Source organism: Sinohyriopsis cumingii, chromosome 15 (genome assembly GCF_028554795.1).
Source record: "Sinohyriopsis cumingii isolate HCF-2022 chromosome 15, ASM2855479v2, whole genome shotgun sequence".
Lineage (NCBI taxonomy): Eukaryota > Metazoa > Mollusca > Bivalvia > Unionida > Unionidae > Sinohyriopsis > Sinohyriopsis cumingii.
In genome coordinates, this window is record NC_142975.1 from 57891593 (window position 1) to 57906001 (window position 14409).

At 37.4% G+C, this 14409-nt stretch overlaps 1 protein-coding gene across 1 annotated transcript; it reads left to right on the forward strand.

Moving 5' to 3' along the window:
* Nucleotides 1-1995: 1995 nt before the first annotated feature.
* LOC149781862 (patched domain-containing protein 3-like) lies at nt 1996-7114 on the forward strand. The gene is made up of 2 exons (XM_089935020.1): nt 1996-2032; nt 5619-7114. Exons 1-2 carry the CDS (start codon nt 1996-1998, stop codon nt 7112-7114), a joined length of 1533 nt encoding a protein of 510 aa, XP_089791146.1.
* The last annotated feature ends 7295 nt before the right edge of the window (nt 7115-14409 follow it).

Here is a 14409-nt window from a genome sequence, read left to right on the forward strand (position 1 = left end):
TCCTACCTTGTACAAAATTACTTAGTTATTATACGAGGTGGTATGATCCAAAATGGCTGCGTGGCGGGCTGCTTGGCTGGATTTCCTTTGTCTGCTCTGGTCAAGATGGCGGCTAAGGGCTGCTAGTCGGTCAGGTTAGGTCCAATTTTAATGGTCTTTTTCCCTCTGTGGCTGGATATGTAAGCTGTGTGGATTTGGCGGTCAAAGGATTTGCAATCTTGTACTAAAGTACTTAGTTATTATACGAGGTGGTATGATCCAAAATGGCTGCTAGTCGGTCAGGTTAGGTCCGATTTTAATGGTCTTTTTCCCTCAGTGGCTGGATATGTAAGCTGTGTGGATTTGACGGTCAAAGGATTTACAATCTAAAAGTCGAAGAACAAACCATCTATCAGGGCGGAGTGCGTGCCGAGATAGGTATAGCGTATTGGTCCGGTGTCAAATTGATGATCGACGATGATGATAGGGGTCTTGTACAATTTGGTGTCAGGGGGATATTTTCCTTCACGTTCGTGCTTGACATATAAAAGGAGTGCTCGTTAGCCTGGCTACCCGTCGTTGACTCATCAACTATGAAAAAATGAGCAGCAGACTGACAAAACTCTTGAAACTCCAGATGCACCTGGAATATGCCAATCGCTTCCTGGCAGAGCTGGCAATGGAGGTTATCCAGGAAAGTGCTTGGATAGAAGAGGGTAAGGAGGAGAAGAAAAAGAAGATAGAGAAGGAAGAAACAATCCTGCCTCACCTCATGCTGAGACCTCTGTGTGAGGTCAAGCTTGAGGTGAGGATACCTCCACAGGGAGCACCACCACAACCATGTCAGCTACAGCCACAGCCACATCCTTTACCACCAGTAGCAAGAGTCGTAATCCCACAAATGAAAAACTGGGAGGAGGAGTTGCAAGAACAACCACATCAACAACAACTACTTCAGACCCGTGTCTGGCATAGAAGAAGAACACAGAGGGAACAAATCTTCAGAATCACAGAAACTGAAGATTGGGGTACTGAGGCCAAACAAGCTGCCTCTGCACTCCCAACCACAGCAGTTAATAGGGGCAATGACTGGAGTAGGCGATTTGTCTGCGGTGCCAGTCTTGAGAGGTGTCACCATTGAGCAGGTGCATCTGGAGTTTCTCCCAAAACCCAGCCCTTCTCAGGGCTACCCCAATACTCTAGAAAAGAGACTATTCAAGTTGCCAATTTGTATGAGTGTGGAGTTGTGTGATTATAAACACTCAATCCTTTACTGATGTGATTGTGTGTGTATGTGTTTGTATGAGTGCGCGTACGTTTGTGTGGATGGTGTATTTGTTTTTTTTTCTTTCTTCGTCCTTCCCGTGTGTGGATAGTAGATCTTTTTTCTACTTACCGTGTGTGGACAGTAGGTTTTGGGTTTGTGGATAGTATATTTTGGTTTTATTCCTCCTTCCTGTGTGTGGATAGTATGTTTTGGTTTTCCCCCCTCCCTCCCGTGTGTAGATAATAGATTTTTTTTTCTCCTTCCTGCGTGTAGATAGTAAGTTTTGGTAATTATTCCCTCCTTCCCGTGTGTCGACAGTATATTTTGTTTCTCCTTCCCGTGTGTTGATAGTAGATTTTTGTGTTTGTGTTTTTCTCCTTCCCGTGTGTGGATAGTAAGTTTTGGGTTTGTGGATATTATATTTTGGTTTTTTTTCCCCCTCCTTCCCGTGTGTGAATAGAATTTTTTGTATTTATTTTCCTTCTTCCTACGTGTGGATAGTATATTTTGGGGTTTGTATGTGTTGGCGTACGTTTGTGTGGATAGTTATATAAGGGGTTTGTTTTCCCCTGTGTGGATAGTAGATACTATGTGAAGTGAGTGTAATGGATGTTTTCCTTCACGTCCGTGCTTGAAGTATACAAAGGGGAGCGTTCATCATTCGCGCCATTCAACATTGAATAAACGAAGATGGCAATGGATTTATTTAACAACTTGAAAGACAGTACTGGATGATGGATGGAGCGTATATGGCGGAACGGCTTGCAGATGAATGGAAGTTTCAAGGTAACCTAGACTTTGTGACCAGTCTGAAAGTAGCCAGGGATCAGGTACAAGGCATGATAAGTCCTCAGTGGAGAACTTAATGGATTGAATAAAGAGCGAGATCCACGAATATCAATGACACAGTCTTGCATCTGATTCCCTGTTCGTGTTACCACTCTCTGAAAGCCAAATCCAGTTTTGTGGAGACGAGAATGTACGCTTATATCATTAAGACATCAGACGAAATCGATATAGAGAAATCTACACATGCTAATGATCTGATCTTTCATATGATTCAATGAGTTTGTTAAGACTCTGCAGGCTTTATTTCTGATCCGATATTTATCAAACTGGAGATATGTTTTCATTTTCTATATCTTGGACGAATTTGATAATGAGCGAGAAACGCTCATAAAATAAGGTGTGATTTTCAAACTGATACGCTGAACTTGTTACCATTCTAGAAACCGCAATTCTGATCTGACATTGAACGAAGTTGAAATATGGGCCCATATCTTCAAGATCTTAGCTAGATTGGATAATTAGCGATTGGTTGAGCTTCTTACCGTAATGGAAGCATTATCTTTTATCCGATTTTGATCACACTTGGAGTATAGGCTTATATGATCTAGGTATTGGACAATTTAAAGAGTGAGTGGGATTCACATCTATTACTGATGTTATCTTCCATATTCTTGTTAAGTCTGATTTGACTCAAACTTTAAATAGAAGGTAACATGCTCAAACTCTCTTACGAGATTTATTATACATGTTAATCAATATGATCAAACTCTCATACGAGTTTTATCATACATGTTAATCAATATGATCAAACTCTCATACGAATTTTATCATACATGTTTATCAATATGATCAAACTCTCATACGAATTTTATCATACTTGTTAATCAATATGATCAAACTCTCATACGAATTTTATCATACTTGTTAATCAATATGATCAAACTCTCATACGAGTTTTATCATACATGTTAATCAATATGATCAAACTCTCATACGAATCATACGAATTTTATCATACATGTTTATCAATATGATCAAACTCTCATACGAATTTTATCATACTTGTTAATCAATATGATCAAACTCTCATACGAGATTTATCATACATGTTAATCAATATGATCAAACTCTCATACGAGTTTTATCATACATGTTAATCAATATGATCAAACTCTCATAAGAATCATACGAATTTTATCATACATGTTTATCAATATGATCAAACTCTCATACGAATTTTATCATACATGTTTATCAATATGATCAAACTCTCATACGAATTTTATCATACTTGTTAATCAATACGATCAAACTCTCATACGAGTTTTATCATACGTTTTAATCAATATGATCAAACTCTCATACGAGTTTTATTATACATGTTTATCAATATGATCAAACTATCATACGAATTTTATCATACGTGTTAATCAATATCATCAAACTCTCATACGAGTTTTATCATACATGTTTATCAATATGATCAAACTCTCATACGAGTTTTATCATACATATTAATCAATATGATCAAACTCTCATACGAGTTTTATCATACATGTTAATCAATATGATCAAACTCTCATACGAGTTTTATCATACGTGTTAATCAATATGATCAAACTCTCATACGAGTTTCATCATACATGTTTATCAATATGATCAAGCTATCATACGAATTTTATCATACGTGTTAATCAATATGATCAAACTCTCATACGAGTTTTATCATACATGTTAATCAATATGATCAAACTCTCATACGAATTTTATCACATATATTAATCAGATGATTTTACATATAATTGGCTATGCATGTTACCACTACAGCGACACAGTTTTTATCAAAGTTGGTAGAAAGGTTTAAATCATTGTGATCAAATATGAGTACACTTATAAGCAAGATCCATGCAAATTAAAGGGTCAGTTTTGCATATGATTGATTGTGATTGTCAACACTTTAGAGACTCTGTTTCTGATCAAACATGGTAAATAAGCTTATATCCTCAGGTTGTGTCGAAAGGTTTACTATGAGCCAGATCTCACTATATTAATGAAGTGGTCTTACATATGATTGGCTCAGTTTACCCCTTGAGAGACTACATTTCTGACTCAGTTTTAATTAAACATTGTAAATGTAGGCCAGTCTTGTCGAGATGTAAGACGATTTTTATTATAAGCAAGACCTATGCATGTTTTATGTGAACTTGCACCTTATATTGATAGTTTTTTTTTTGTTACCACTCTAGAAACTGTATTTATGGTTACTATTTTGATCAAGCTGTGTGTGTGTGTGTGTGTGTGTGATTTAGATTTTTAACATAGCTTTAACAATTTTAGTCATAGGCAGTTTATAATGATTTCTAGCACTGGGGCATCATGTCACACCCAGTCAGATTATCCTGACACTAGATCGACCAGTCCTAACACTAACCTCTTAATGCTGAGCGCCAAGAGAGGCAGCTGCTAGTACCATTTATAAAAGTCTTTCGTATGACTCGGCCGGGTTTCAAGCCCGCGATCTCCCGCTTCTGAGGCGTACGTTCTAACCTCTTAGGCCACCGAAGCGGTGATTAAGCTTGGTAAACAGGCCGATGTCAACATATTGATTAAATCTGATTATGAGTGAAATTTATTTTTATTAATGATGTGACCATGTATTTATTGTCCGAGATTGTCAGTAATTTAGTAACTTTATTTCTGGTGAGAGTTTGATTAAACTTGATACCTAGTCTTATATTATCAAGATGTGGTACGGCTGTCATTATTAGGAAGATTTATGCATAATAATGAGGTAATATTGTAGCTGATAGGCTGAGCTTGTTACCACTCTGGAGTCCGAATTACAATTGGCAAACAATATTGCTCCTCCTTATTCGTATACTATCAGCGTTATAGACAGATCATATAATGAAAGTTGCATCATATCATTTCACTGAGATACCCTGCATGTAACTTGTTCACCTTGTTATCTCTGTAGGTCTATAGACAATACTTCTCATCCAGTTTCTTTAAAACATGGTAAACGGGTTTCTGCCTTTATCTTTAGAAATGAAAATTTATCAAGATCTATTGAAATTGTCAAAATAACCATGATATAAAATTTGATACATGAGATGTGGTCCTACAATACGACCTAAGCCTTCTTAGTGAAATGGTCAATAGTCTAGTTATTGTTATGTCATAAAGGTGAGTGATATCATGACCACTTGGGTCACAACGTAAGCGTGTGGCTATTACAAACTTATTAATTTTCACTGTCTTAGAACGGCACAAGTTCGTTCATATTTTGGTAAGTGTGATTTTTACAGTATCTATATAATACCGTATTTTACAGTTACCTGGGTTGTTTAATGATCTTTTCATGGGAAAAGATTTCGGTGTCGTCCAAGTACCCAGAGCATATAAAAGATTTTAAGTGGACCCGTGTTGCATTCTAAAACTGCTTATGGGTGTTATAAGTTAATGGATGTTTATTTACTGTAATACGTTAAGTAAATTCCAAAATAAATAAATAAATAATAATTGCCGAGTCTGCTGTTTGTACGGTATGAATATTCATGAAATACTCTCGTTTTCCTTACAGGTGTCGCTGTGGTAATTTGTTACCTGAATCAGACGACATTCTTCATGGCATGCGTAACACTGTATGAAAAACGATTGGCTGATAACAAATGCAACGTGACTTGTCAATCATTGGAAGATCATGAAGGGAAGGAGTCTGATGAGCCATATTCATGCAATGTACAACACCTCTTTTGTCCTGCGTCTCTGCGTAAATCTCGTGAGGAATCCGAGAGTTTGCTAGATAAGCTTCCAGGATGGCTGATTCCTAAAATTGTTTTGAAAACGCCATTTAAGGTGTTGATTCTTATTCTTTTTGCAGGTTATTTAGGTGCTTCTGTGTATGGAATCATACATATGCAGGAAGGTTTGGAATTTAAACAAACAGTGAACGATGATTCCTATTTTCACAAATTTGCCGTTTGGAATGAAGCCTTTTCACAGGAGTTTCCTATAATGTTTGTTGTAGAACGACCGTATGACTACTTTAATACCACCGTGCGAACTCGGATAAATGAAGTCGTAAATCAGGCGGTTTTAAGCGCTAGTATGCAGAACAGTTCTATGCTATCATGGCTAAGTACTTACATCAGCTCTCCATTCTTCACCACAAGCTCATCAGAACAATTTATTCCAAATTTGAAAGACAAATTTTTGACTCAGCCTTTGTATGAAATCTTCCAGAATGATGTCGTTCTTGACAAGCAAAACAGAAGCATAACCTGTTCTCGATTTTATATTTTATCACAGAGCATCTCGTCATCTGTTGAACAAGGAGATTTTATGCTAAGGATTCGAGCAATAGCGTCTCGCTCCTCGGTAAACATGATCGCTTTCACGCCGTTTTTCATCGTATTTGAGCAATATGTTAGTATTGTCCCCCAGACTGTGCAAACAGTCAGTATAGCCGTTGCCTGTGTTTTTATTGTAACGGCTTTCCTTATACCTCATCCAGTTATATTAATCTATATAACTGGAACTGTGATCATGATTATGGTGGGCGTATTTGGATTCCTCTGTTTTGTAGATTTGGCTTTAAATTCAATCACAATGACAATCCTAATTATGGCAGTCGGATTTTCAGTAGATTTTACGGTGCACATGAGCCATGGGTACTTGACGGCCGACGAGCTCACGAGACATGAAAAAGTTATGAAGGCGATCAAAATGTCCGGAGCTCCAATTTTCCATGGTGCAATGACGTCTATGATAGGTATTATCATGTTACTTTTCCTAAAGTCTTACACGCTGAGAGCTTTTGGTAAAGTCATCATGATTGTAATGGTTTTAGGGATTGTACATGCCCTTTTTTTTCTTCCAGTCGTTTTGTCTCTAATTGGCCCGTCTACCACATATAGATTAAGGGACAATGTTGGTCCTTCTGATAAAGCCAGAAGTGTTCCAAAACGATGGAGGTGTTCTTTTAGAAATAAAGTGAGCTGTTTGAATCCATCTTTGCCAAGCGAAGCATCTCTTCAAATGATAATCGAACCAAAGGAGGAACGGGAAAGATATTAAAAAAAACACCGTAACTTTTATAAAGCGAGGTAACCTATAACGATAATATAAGAATGCAACTAGAAAATGGCTGGACATGAAAGGCTTTGTTGGGAAGTATTTATCTATGACAGATTTCACTGTAGTTTATCGATTGTCAGAATATTGCTAGCTTTGCAGACCTTTAGAACATCATTGTCTTTATCATGGTAAAAACAACCATCGAAAGCAAAACACATTTTTAGTACACTATTGACTGGGAAAATTTAATTTTTCAATATATAATTAAAAGAATAAAAGATTGGATGAGACAGTTATGCAATTATGATCACTTTTAATTTTTGATATATATTATCCAACAAACTTGATTAGCTTTCAACTTGGCTGTAATTATTTAATACTCAGGCAAGCCAGCGAGCCGTCGTTAGTTGCAGTCTATAAACGTTTCACTGACGGGTGGGCGGAGTCGACAATCCTTCAATTGCAGGAAAGTAATTCAATATTTGTCACAACACAGATCTTCGTAGACCTGATGGTTTAAGTTTTCTACTATGATCTATTTTATAATATTATCACGTCAACATATTGGTGTCTGCTGAACACCAATCAGAAAGCATATGACAATTATGTAGCGTTGCAAAGTCTTCAGACGGCACTTCGATCAATAACTCAAAAGTATACGCTTGGGTTTTAAACAGTTTTCATTCCGATTGATCGTACTCTTACTGATTGTGTCATTAAAAGAAAATAACAATAGATGACCGATCTGGTGATAAGGCATATTTTCCATATATCAATTATAAGGCAATTCCTCATATCATTGCACTGATAGTTGATTAATGGCAGGTAGAAACGGAAACTGTGTAATCGTTTTCATTGTATTTTCCCTAATTTTGTTTTCTATTGTGTACATGTAACTGCTCAGTGGTTTTAAAATTATGTTTAACGTCTGAAAAATATAGCTTCTGATGCGAACCATGAGTAAAAATAGAAGCCGAGAAGAAAAAAAACTATTAGGGTTCTTACCAATTGCAGCAGGCATTTTCTGCTCTTGTTTCTGTTTCAGATAATTGAGTCACGCAACATTAACATTTAATTTACTTCTTTTTGTGATCTATCTATATTTTAGAAACAAGATTTGTCCAAACCCCGTAGATGGGTACTGTATAATACATATATCGGACCGTAATTTAGATCAGTTTCTGATAGCAGAAAATCAGCTAGCGCTGATTATTAGACCTTATAATAGTTACACGATTTACCAAAACGATTTTGTTGTTGTAATTTGTCAATTCCGAGATGCGCTAGATATGATTTTAATGTACCAATTAACTAGCTCAAGTCACCGATTGTAAATTAGTTCCGCCAAAATTAAACGTTTATAATCCTCTGTCGGATGCTTTCTACAGTTGTATTTTCTGTTTGATTGTTGTAGCTGGTTAATTACATTAGAGGACAGTGCTTGAGAATCCCAGACATGTAGCTATGCATGAGCAACACGTGTCAATCGGACGAAATATCAACAAAAATACCCGAAAACTCTGCAAAACAGAACAGATACCATGGTCAAACCATGGTCACACACACTTAGATGTCTTTCCACCTGCAATATAAGATTTCCCACTCGTGTGTCTGTTTCAACTATCTCGGCAGTTGCGAACAATGGAAACGTACAACATTAACAGTTGAATATGCACCTGTCCCTGATTTTGTCTGTGCATGAGGAGGAAGATTGCCCGAAAAGAGCCAAGTCATAAATTGATCATGGACGACAATAACACGGAAGTTATAGCTGTTTTGGCTTTAATGCCATTTTCGGTGCGTGATAGGCTAGTAGGAAGGAACAGCCAGGTATACACTCGGTAACAACAAAAAGCCCACGGGAAGCTACCGGCAAGGTTTCTCACATACCAACATTGGCCGAGCCCCTGACTCGAATCCACGCGGACAGATATGAAATGGCAGTGTTCAGCAAGTGCGACCGCTTTAGGCCACTCGACCATCCGGACCATGGAAGTTGCATATAGGCTTGTTTTCTTTCTATTATTACATATTATCGCCTTTCTTTAATAATTATGAATGAAATTACAACTGTTTAACGATGCAGAATATGCACCGTCAAGAACACCGGTGGAAGATTGAGAAAATCTGTGAAATCGGAGAACTCTGCTCCTTAAAGACTTGGCCGAAAACGTTGTGCATAGTAATATTATATACTATGTAATTGTATTTTATTTACAATTATATAAATTTGATTCTCCCGCTAAAATGATAGCTGTCTTTATTTTGTTTCCTGGCTTGTATTGTTTATGAATCTTTTAAATAAAAAAGGAATATTGTTTGATGTATTCTTAGGAGACTATTATTCAATTACCTCCTTTTGCAGGTCTTCACGCATGGCATTGTAGCCTTTCCATACTGTATCTGCAAAGAGCAGGGGTGGGCAAACTACGGCCGCGGGCCGCATGCGACCGCCAAGGGTTTTCATGCGGCCTAGGAACAAGTCATCATTCGCACTGACTCTGTTTATGTTACCCTGTTCATCAAATAAATGTGCTTCTTTTGAAGTTTAAGTTTAAGTTTTCAAATATTAACAACATATTAACAACTGAAAATTAATTATGATGTTATTTAGAAAAACCTTTTGTTTTTGCTATTTCAAATATTAATTATTTTACTTAATGAACTATGCGGCCCGCGAGAAGGTGTACGTTTGTATATGCGGCACTTGCACTAGAAAGTTTGCCCACCTCTGGCATGGAGCATTCGTAAATATCAGACTGAACAAAAAAACGGCAGAAACTTTGCCCCTTGGAATTGTTTTTTTCCACATCCGTTGGATACGTTTTCATCTTATCTCCTGAGAAAGTGTTGCCATTATGACGTTATGTTAGAAAGAAGTTGGGTTTTTATCTAGCTAAATTCCTATTTTCTTGGGCAAAAAACACGTGTTCGTTAGCACTCATCTTCGCGATAAGGAGCGGAAATAAAAATATACAACTGGTTCTCAAATACACTGTGTACGGGTTAATCAAGTATGATAATTAATGATGATGCTGTATTATCTCACAGTACAAAATCGCAAATATTTCTTATCTTCCAAAATGCATGCTCATGATACATGGTGATTCGATCATATCAATTGACAATACTCAATCCTGATTAGAACTCTACCCGGGAGAAATGTACCAAAGTACTATATATGACTGAAAGCACCGTGAAATTGTTTCATGCAGTGCATAGGCTATAAACATAAAGGGCAATAACTCCATCCAAAATACCCTTTAGCTATGTGAGTTGTCGATGTGTGCATCGTAAAGTGATAACCCTAATATTTACAAAATTTTGTGGCAATTCATTAAAATCGTGGGACTAGTTCAGCTATCCTAATTGTACGAAACTGCTGCTACAAGACATAAAGGGTAATAACTCTACCCAAAAAAAAACAAAAAAAAAAAAAAACAGATCCTTTGTGATTTGTGAAATGCTCTTCAATTGATGACCATAATATTTATCAAATTCCAGGATTTTCCACGAAAAAGTACGTGACTAGTGGCGTTAACGAAATTGTTTCATATGCTGCATTACTATATAACACAAGAGCTGTGACAAAAATTCCGGGAGCAAATTGAATTGTCGGTATACACATGATCATTTATTGAACGCAATAATTACAAAGTTTTATGGCAATTCAATATAAACTGAGGGGCTTGTTGCGCTAAATTAGTGTAAATACTCTGCAGAATGGACTGTAACTATAACAAAAATTGCGGGAGGAAAGTGTTTTGTGGCTTTGATCATACTCTGAAGCAACTGACCGAACTACTGACCAAGTTTCATGGCAATCCACCAAAAACTACGGGACTAGTTCTGTTAATGCGATTATGTGTCAGATATAAGGACGAACAGACGGACACGATAATTACTATATATCCCCAGTTAATAATATGGAAACTATGCAGGTCCTGAATGACCTGAGGACACATTCCGAAATTCATCCCACGAGTGGTCGGGGCACACAAAATGCATTGAATGTTTGCAATGTCATGAGCTTCAGTGCCACGAAATATTATTAAATGTAACAGTTATGTCGGATCCCTTTCTGCATGTGTACGTATCGTCGTGTTACATAAATCACGTATACGCTTTCGATCTCGTTAAACTTTTTCTTGGAGTTGTCTTGATATTCAAGTATCACATCGTCGCACATGGGAAAGGTTATTTACGCTTGAATTATGGTCGTCAATGGCATGAACTTTATAGATTGTGGGAAAGAAGTTAATGGTGGGTGACGAAGACGTCTTTGACGACTGAAGCGCTTCCGTAATATCATTGAATACACGATAACGTAGTTGGTTGTTTTGCGACGGCACAGTCCCGTGCAGTCAACCCCACGCTAATCATAGCTTGATCACATTAAAAAACAACAGAGTTTTCAGGATCCAGCAGAGCCAGTAATGGACGCGCCAACTGAATTTTAAACATCTCGCCGTGCTTGGATGGTCTGTCTTTTTTTTGAGCAGATACGTCCCTTATCCCGGACTTATTGTGATACCATGCCGAATACTACTTGTTAGAGAACCCAATCATGCCTTCATATTGTGTGCAAATCCGCAAATCCAACGCAGGTTTAAACACGCAATAATTGAACTGCGATCGCGAAAACGTCTGTTCTAAGCAAACGAGTTCACATTTGTCGGACATTCCAGGTCTGTCACCCGTACACGAGCAGGACCTAAAATAATTAGTTGACATCGCTGCAGCGTTAACAAAATTACAGAGGACACGGTGGAATAAATATCTTGGTGAAAACTATCATCCTCGGATATAATTACTGCAGGCCTGGAACACGCTGGTTATACGATTCTAAAAAACCCAAAATATTCAGAGAAGCCCCGATGAAACATGTCGATGCTTGACGTTGCTTACTAAGCATCAAATGATATCCGTGTGCGTCAACGTGCTGATATAGAAGATCTCACCAATAACGTGAACGCTATTTATTCTTCACTCAGAGAAAAAATTGCTAGACGGATCATCAAAGAAGGTATGAAGGCTAAGGTTGCACTTGGTGGTCGGTACACAAGTCGCGATATAATACACTCCACGCGGTTACTGGAACAGTGAAGCTTCTGTTGAAAATTTAGCCCGGACGGCAAAAGTCGCTATCAGTATTGCTCGAGCATGATTGACCAAACAAATATTGTGTCAAATTTACTTTCCTGCGCCAAGGAAGATTTCCTGTCAACGGTATGACGTGAAGAGTCCAACGAAGTTCATCAGGCTGATCTTTTGTTTCTTTCCCATGATCAGGTACGTGAGCGTACATGCAAGTATGAGTTACTATTTTAGATGTTGGCAGCAGATACAAGGAAGCGGAACCATTGACGTCACACACGTGCACCTCTAGCATGACCACGACTATTGCAGGTGGATCCGGGCAAAGAACTGTTATTAACATAAGGTGCTGGTTCAAGCTGGACATGTTAACACGACCAGACTATTGTAGAAGGATTAAACCTTATAGCTGCTGAACGATTTTTTAGATATCTGTACGCGCAGGAAATGTTCATGAATCGTAATGTGAGATCCCTCGAGTGGGTGAAACGACTTCCATAAATAATAGAAAAGCTCTGAATAATGAAGCCACACACACAATTGGGTAAAAAATCAGACTGCCACAGTTACTTACAAAATAATTTCCGAAATACCGTTGCTAGATCCACTCGGAAACCATGCAACCAACTCATTACCATTTAATACTGTGTTGCACTCTCTCGCGCCTTCTTTGATTCCACATGGCAGTAATTATGCCAAGATGCACAATGGGTTCCAAACGCGTTAGAACTTTCATGACTCACAAAATAGAGTTTCGCTGGAAGTGCGTCAGTGTCCTGACAATTGTTCTATAGGGCTCTTAGAACCCAAGTAAGTTGATAAGAGTATCGGCCATCTTGGATTGTGGTGCTTGTTGCGATTGATTGTAAAAAAATCAGGAGGGCTCATAGGCTAAAACTGATTGGTAGGTTTTAGAGGAACCGCGTGGGAAATGTTATGTTTCTATGCTCATTTCCGCCCATTAACAATAATCTTTATAAAAAAAAAAAAACACGCTATGCGATATGACTATTAGAAAGATTCACCAAGAGTGGAGAACATTCAGAGAAAATTCGTTTTGCCTATTGGGAGCTACATGGGTCTCAGTTTATGATACCTGCAATAAAGTCCAAACGATTACCTCTTAAGTCCATATATGAACCTAAACATTTCCTCCTTAAAGGAATTTGACATGGACCCTTCGATGAGATTTTATAATTAGTAACCTCGTCGGCCTCTCAAAAAAGCATCGACAAACGGAATCAGAAAAACAGGAGACCATCTAAATTAAGCAGAGACATAGAGGATCGATTCTGCAACAAATTAGCAGGATCTGAGCCCCTACATCGAGGATTTAGACTATAATACACAACTTGAAAAGTTTTAGATGTGGATAGGCTAAAACAGTAGGAATGGAAATTTAAAAATTATCACACCACCTCCTGTGAGCTTGACATTTGTTGTCTGTAATAAAAATATTACAGTCTATTAACCTGTAAGGTTTTGTCTTTACTCGAAAGCCTAATCGCCTATGAAGTTATTTTTTTTTTAAATTAGAAGAAAAACCTACATTAAAATATACGAAACAAAAAAATTATCTGCAACTTCATTTGTACAAACAAGTCATTTATGGATGGATTGACGAATGATTGTGATTATTATTATATCCCCACATATTAATCCCAAATTAATATACAGTGCAGGTTTAATGTTGATAAGAGAATCTTTAGATGAGTTTTGTCATGAATAAAACAGATGGATCCACATATATAGTTGCATATACATAGATCCCATATATCTCCATTTTAATGGTATCATATTATAAACCAAACTATTTTTAACACGTCGTAACTCTTGACTCGTTTCCAGAAAACAAAGAGAATTATCAACGGATAAACAAAAACACACTTTATAAGAACCAATTATGGGCCCATTAGGCCTAGACTGAAATAACAGTTTAAAAATAGTAATCGGCAGGTTAAACTTTGTTCAGAGATTCTTCTCCTTTCTGCTTTAAAATCTAGGACTGCCCATTTAATTTGTGTGTGTGTGTGTGGGGGGGGGGAGAGGGAGAATATTTGATCACCAAAGCTATGGCTTCTAAAAGTATCGCTTTTAAAAACATATTATACCAGTCATATTATTTGAAAGAAATTACCTATCTTGAGGCAATAAAGAAAAATATTTCTGGTTTAAAAAGGTTCCCCTCCCCCTTCTCT

Excerpts from the sequence above, each read along its gene's own strand:
- LOC149781862 (XM_089935020.1), top strand. The coding sequence starts at position 1,996 with ATGGCGGAACGGCTTGCAGATGAATGGAAGTTTCAAG. Across the intron at positions 2,033-5,618 it reads AGATGAATGGAAGTTTCAAG|GTGTCGCTGTGGTAATTTGT; the intron begins GTAACCTAGACT and ends TTTTCCTTACAG.